Below are 7075 nucleotides of genomic sequence, written 5' to 3'. Positions count from 1 at the left end.
TTTTATTTTATAAAAAGCGGCTTTAATATTAATTTTAATAAATTATTTAGTTTTTTAAAAAGGAGCATAAAATTTCCCTAATAAAAAAAATAGCGGTTTTTTTTATAATAGCGTTTAAAGCTCGGTAATTTATATAAAAATAAAAACCTCCTCCGGGTTTTTTTATAAAAAATACGGGGGCTCCTCCGGAAAAATTACTAGCCCTAATTTAGTTTTTATTTAAATAATTAATAAATATTTTTTTAAAAACGAATAATTTATTTTTGGATATACCGTATAAAGGGCTTTATAAAATTTCCCGAATTTTGCTTTATTTATTTTTAAATAGGGTAATCGTATAATTTATTTTGGGTCGATAAGGTGGGAGCTTTGCTTATTTATTATTTATAAATAAAAGAGCGTAATATTTAAGCTAAAAAAATAATATATCGGTTATTTCGGAAAAGGTCGTTTTTTTTTTAATTTTTAGCGCTCGATTAATATTTGCTATTATAACGGCAAAAATCTAAATAATTTTAATTATTTTTTTAGAATTTTTACGCGTTTTACGCATTTTTGCTATATAAATAATATTTATAATTATTTATGCATTTTTTATATATTACGTTTTATTTTTTATTAATTTAAATGCTTTATTTTCGTATTAGCCTTTTTTACGGATAAAAAAAACCGTGCCTTTTAATACTAAATTTAAATGTTTTTTTCCTAAATAAATATATTATATCGTTATTTTTTATTTAGGGTTTTCTTAATATAATATTATAAGCTAAATTAAAAATAACGTATTTTATTATTTTTTTTTTCCGTCCGTCGATATTTATTTAGTAAATAGCGATTTTTCGAATATATCGACGTTTTTTATCGTTTTTAGCAAGCCGGAGTTTTTTATTCCGGATTTAAGTGCGTTTAAATTCCTTTTTAATTATAAAAAATTTATTAAAAATAAAATAATAAAAGCATTTATTATCGATAAACGCGTTATAATAAAATAAATTATTAATAAATATATTTATTAAAAAAAATAATATATATATTATTTAAAATATTTAAAGCAGTAATTATAAGTTTTTTTTTTAAGTTTTAAAAGCGATTTTTTTTAAAGTTTAAGCATTTTCCGACGGTTTTTTATTTTTTTTAAAGTCCGAAATAATTTCGGCGTAGCTAATTCAAAGGTTAGGGTTAATAAAAAGGCCGTAAATAATATATTTTTAATAAAAATATTTAAATTATTTATATTTAAAATATAGTTTTTTTTTTAAAAAAAAATTAGATTTTTTGCTTATTATACTAAAGAGCTTAGGGTTTTTATTTATTCTCCGACGCCTTTTTGCCTATTTATATTATATTTATAATATTAATAACGGTAATAATAAATTATTATAAGTCGAATTTATTAATTTTTTTTATAATAATATCCTTTTTAGCGTTTATTCGATTTTATAAGGTTTTCTAAAAAAAAATAAAATAAAACGAAATAGCTTTAGCTTTTTTTAAAAACTAAATTTTTATATTTTTAGCTTTTTTACGCTTATTTTTTTATAAGGCATTTAAGCGATTAATTATTTTTTTAATTATATTTAATTATTAATTATAATTATCGTTAAATAAATTAAAAATAATTAAGCGGTTTTTTAGGCTTTAATTAATAGCGGAATTAAAAATAATAATTTTAATTACGTTTATTTAATTTAATTTTTTATTAAAACCGAGCTAATATTTAAAATTATTTAAAAAATCGGAAAATTTTTAATTTTCCTTTTATTTTATCCGAATTAGGCGATTACCTGCGATTTATTTAGTTTTTTTATTAATAAATTAATTTTCGATTTTTTTAAAAAACGTTTTTTATTTAAGCTATTTAAGATTAATACTAATAAATTATTACGTTACGCGAAAACGCTTATTTTTTAAAAAGGCTATTATAAAATTAAAGCAAATAAATTATTTATTGCCTAATAGGTAACGGTTTTTTATTATTTTTATTTTTGCTATAATAAGGAAAAATTTAAAAAATTTTATTTTTCCGTCTTAAAAAGGCTATTTAGCGGCTTTATAATAATTAAAAGCGTTATTATAAAAGGCTTAAGCCGCATTTTCGGGGTCGGAACCTTTTATAATATCGTATATTAAAAGAAAAAGCGAAGGGTTATCGAAAAAGGGAAATTTTAAAACGATTTCGTATTTACTAAAATTTTCGGATATTACGCTATTAAAAATAAAAAATAGCATTAAAAACTTTATAAGCACCCTATTAATTTATATAAAATTGCAAAAATAAAGCTAATTTATATATAATAAGCTTATTAAATACGTATAATTACGCAATTATAGCTAAATATAATTTATAAATTAGCTTAAATAAAAAGCAGCTATTTCCTATACGCAAATTCTATCGTAACCTATTTAGGCACCGGATCAACTATATATCCGGTGCCGAAAATCGGGTGCACCCGTAATAATAAAAGTAGTATTTCGACTATACTTGCTGCGACGACCAATCCTGTTTGTAGGCAGAGTATCGTTTGGGTAGCACAAGATACAAGGGTCTCAGATGTGACATCTGCACCCACGAGCTCTGGTGTCTCCTTGGCAGGCAATGGCAGCTCAGCTTCTCCCATCTGCAAGGCGCGATCTAGGGTGACATGAAATCCTAAATCCTAAATCATAAATAAAGAAGAAAAAAAAAAAATACTTGCGCGACTTCTTTGTGACGATGGAAGCAATATCCGCTGTGAGAAAGGGAGCGCAAATAGGCGCATTCCTGAGTCAGATTCGGGAAAAGAAATCTCATGTTAATTTGAGAGAAGGAGAGACACGGCTGAGCAGAGGAGGCGCCACGCTGGCCCAAAAGCCCAGCCATATCGTTTATGTTGTGCTCTCGCCTAGTGTAAATTATCATGTACCTTGACTTTTCTTTTTCTCCTCTTCTCTCCCCCATTTGCTACTGTAGTGAAAGGCGGCAGATCTCCCATACATACCCCAGCTGGGGATCGATCACCGTACTATCAGGGAGGGGGTAGCGATAAATGGGCAATCAATCTACCTTTTGGTCGCGCTTGAAATGAAAATGCCATCTCTCCTCGCTTGCGTTTGAATTATCGTCAAAATCATGCCGTGCTACCAAGGAGATCCCAAGTGGATGGAAAAAAAAAAAAAAAGATAAAGAAAGAAAGAAACAAATCAAAAATACATGGCCTAGTGTAGGTAAGTAGGGACATCGACATCAACGGCGCTCAAGTTCCGATCATTTGGAGATAGCAGCGGAAGCAGAGCAGCAGAGAGCAACGAGAGACACGGCCCAAGCTAAGCGCTACTCACCACCATAGCATACTAGTATAGGTAGGCAATGTAGGCACGGACAACGCAAAGCCAGCAGATCTGAAAGGGTAGATGATGGTACACACAAAGGTCTTTCTCATCATCGGGCGGCTTGTGTACAGTCGGACGACAGATACAGGCACCGTGGGCAAACGTGGTAGAAAGTGAATACGTATACGGTCTGGTCTGGCCTGAACTCTACTTTTGCTTTTTCTCACAGAATGAAAACCCATCCAACTCCACTCGCCGGGGAACTGCTCCCGTTGGAATTCTGTTTTTATTATTATTATTATTATCTCTTTGTTTCTGATGTCCCCTACTGTTCTCTTATCCAGGTAGTTTTGCTGGCTCCGAAAATTACGCTGATTCAATTCCGCAATGCCCAATTCTTCAAACGCGCGGGCTGTTTGTACTCTCACTCAGTGCAGATCTCCGAGCATCGCTAGTATAGTACGGCGGTCCGAGTCCACGAGAGTGGGAACATTGATGGCGAGAATAGCTACACGACACCTCGGCATCCAGACATAGCGCTCCGGTCCCAGGGATATATCATCAAGGTCAGGTTCGTGGCGGGCTGGAGGTGGCCTCTTCCTCCGCCTCGTGGGACTAAAGCAAGCATTCATCAAGCCTGATCCGGTGGAAGAAAACGCCCACCCCCAAAGAACATCTGGTCGTGTCAAGACTGTCATATCTGCGCTGTCAAATGCGTAAGTGTCTTTTGACATATCAGCGCTCGGCCAGACCTTTTCACTCGCCGTCGGCTCCGTTCGCGCGCCTCTGCATTTTCGAAACCTGCTGAACAAAACGCCTGTCGCCAAACCATGATGATATATTGATCGCAGGCGCCCGACTGAAAATTTTCCCGGCTGGACCACCCGCGGTGTCTCGACGGCTGGACCATATTTCAAAAGATGTCGACACCTGAGCAGCTACTTGCCCAATATGAGGGGCAAATAGTTCCACGCTCTTTCAACGCTGGCTTTGTGGCACTGAGTTACGTGGTCTCCTTCATAGGTGCCGCCTCAACACTCGAGTTGATTAACCGTAGAACGTCTCGAAATGGACTGGTCAATCACTTGGTTTTATTGAGCGCCTCTATTACGATGGGAGGCATCGCGATTTGGTGCATGGTATGTAATTTCTCTATTCCGCTCTCTCCTCATGAGAAGGAGGAAAAAAAAAAATAAAAAAAAAACCTTGGAAAGCTAGAGGACACCAACTAACCTCGGCCAATGTAAAGCACTTCATTGGCAACCGAGCCATCGATCTTGCAGAGGGCGAGCCGGCGCTGCAGATTGTCTACTCTAGTGGTTTTACAGCCCTCTCGTTTTTCCTGCCGATTCTCGTCCTTCTCATGGCGTTCCTTGCAGTGGGAACGGACAAGGTCTCGTGGTGGCGTATCGTCGTCGGCGGCGCTCTAGCCGGAGGCGCCATATGCGGAATGCATTATGTCGGGAATGCGTCCATCAACAATTACACTTGCCTATACAGCACCGTCAATGTTGTCGGGGCAGCTCTGATTGCCGTGGCGGCCAGTATCGTATCGCTTGCCCTATTTTTCGCATTCAGACAAGCATGGACGACTTCGCGGTGGAAGCGTGGAATGTGCGCCATCGTCTTGGCCGGGGCCGTTTCTGGTATGCACTGGTGTGCTTCTACGGGCACACAATATCGCCTCATCCATCTGAACTCTGGAGGTAACCAGCTGTCGAGAAACATTACTGTCATTGTGGTTATATGCCTGTCTGTCGGTGCCGCCATCATCATGGCCAGTACCGCGATATACACGACCCATGTGATGCGCAACTCTGCCAGCAAGGCTCAGCAGGTCTTGTTAGCTGCCGCCGTTTTCGATTCCACTGGGCGTATCCTTGTCACTCCCGACGGATTGCTACCCAGTGAAAGCATCACCGAAACATACCTCGAGAAGACGCCCAGCGACCACTTCAGCATCGCACACCCACTTTTCCACTGGATGTTCCGTACCTCGAGGAACTGGAGCGGAATGAGCGACGTGATCAAGAGCATGAGTGCTCATATTAGTAATCTGCGCAAAGGGCGGCGTGATGGCAAGGTGCGCCTCATTGATGACAATGGTCAGCTCGTCGCAAACTACGACATCATCTTTCGTGAGCTCTTTTGTGTTGCAGCGTCGAATCTGGCAGACAGGATGAAGGAGCACATCAGTAATGTCGGCATACTCTGGGACGAGATCCTTCCCACTGGGACGGGTGTACCGAGACGGCAATTGCGCCAACCTGACGATGAGGCCCAGAATAGCCACAATGGGCGCGGGCCTTCGCTGGACGCCGACATTCTCGTGGAGAAAGGCGAGGGGTGGAGATCAAGACAGCAAGAATATGGTCGCGGATCCCTCATGTTTCTGGTCCGCCGGCTCGATAACTCACGAGCAGTCGAGGACCTCCAGGCTGCCAACTTCAGATTTGCAGAGATCAATCAGGTCTCCGGCATCATTGGCAGTAGCATGCAAATCAAGACACGCAATCTCAGCGAGAAGCTCAGGAATATGGCGACATATGCCGAAGAGAGCACCATGATGGAAGCTGGCGTACATCTATGCCTCTTCGGCCTGCGGGCACGCGTAGGCGGCCACGGGTTCGACGTTTTGGTTCAACGAGGAGCTCGCAACCTGCTTCCATCCATGCCGCTACCGTTGGACCACCTCGAGACATGGCAGGTGGAATTTATCCGACAGGTGAACCGGCTGAGCGTGCCACTGCTTTGTCAAAAGCTCGACGCCATGAGGCAGCTATCGCCTCGGCAGATGCTCTTCGCCTCACAACTCTATGACACGCTGACAGCGCTGCGAGCCTGGGTGGATGATGCAATATTCGATGAAGCCATACTCACATCCAAGTTGGTCAAGGTGCCTTGTCGGGCAGCGTCAGGCTCGGCTTCTGGATCAACATGCACGCTTGTTGCCTTGAGTGTGGTGATTCCAATCCACGTCAACCTGCAAAGCCCAAAGTGCGAGTTTGTGCCCTTGTCCTTTTTCAAGGCGCACCAGTTGGTGTATAGGGACTCACCACATCATGCTGCCTTTTCACAATCGGTACACCGGGACATTAGCCCGATTCTAAACGCCATTCCACCACCAGCTGTCAGGGACACTGCCCACAACAGGCTGCCGTCGCTTCTTGGCTTCAGGAAGACCAAACCGTCGAAAAAGAGACCGGCATGTGCCGTCGACGCGGATGGCAATCCCATCCCTACAGATATCGGAGCCAAGACCAACAATGGATCTGTCCACTCGGGCTCGATGAGCAAGCTCTGGGAGGGTCCTAGCAGCGATATGCCGAGCGAACCCCATGCGTCGTCGACTCGGGCAGCACTACAGCGCGCAGAGGCAGCCCCTCCAGTCAACAGCAGCTTTGGAGGCATCATGATTTCTCAAGAGATCAGCGTGGACGTCCGGGAAGCAAATGAAGAGGCCAGCGATGAGGCAAGCCGCTACACAATGCCAATGCGCGGTCAGCAGACCAAGTCCAACGAGCGGCCAGGGCCAAAATCGGGAGAGGGCAGCGGCGAAGTGCTGACAATTGTGAGCTCTGGGCACAAGAAGGCGGGCGCGACTAGCAGGTCGGATATCGAAATGAAATCCATGTCGGAGCCCCGGGAAGACATTCACAGCGGGGCGACGGCGACGGCTCGGTCCGCCATGGTCGAAAGCGGAAGGGCCGGAGAACCGGCCACGTTTGTGGACGAGCTGTTTGCAGTTTGCATGGACGGACGGTAG

At 41.3% G+C, this 7075-nt stretch overlaps 1 protein-coding gene across 1 annotated transcript; it reads left to right on the top strand.

Annotated features, from left to right (window-relative positions):
• Positions 1–4229: 4229 nt before the first annotated feature.
• PFICI_11459 (uncharacterized protein) lies at positions 4230–7075 on the top strand (the record flags this gene model as incomplete). The annotated part of the gene is made up of 2 exons (XM_007840040.1): positions 4230–4448; positions 4559–7075. The coding sequence occupies 2 exons, from the start codon at positions 4230–4232 to the stop codon at positions 7073–7075; spliced, it is 2736 nt and encodes a 911-aa protein (XP_007838231.1).

The sequence above is a fragment of the Pestalotiopsis fici genome (genome assembly GCF_000516985.1).
Source record: "Pestalotiopsis fici W106-1 unplaced genomic scaffold PFICI_Scf_8, whole genome shotgun sequence".
NCBI lineage: Eukaryota > Fungi > Ascomycota > Sordariomycetes > Amphisphaeriales > Sporocadaceae > Pestalotiopsis > Pestalotiopsis fici.
The sequence above is the reverse complement of the archived record's forward strand: the minus strand, read 5'-3'. Positions and strand labels throughout refer to the sequence as shown.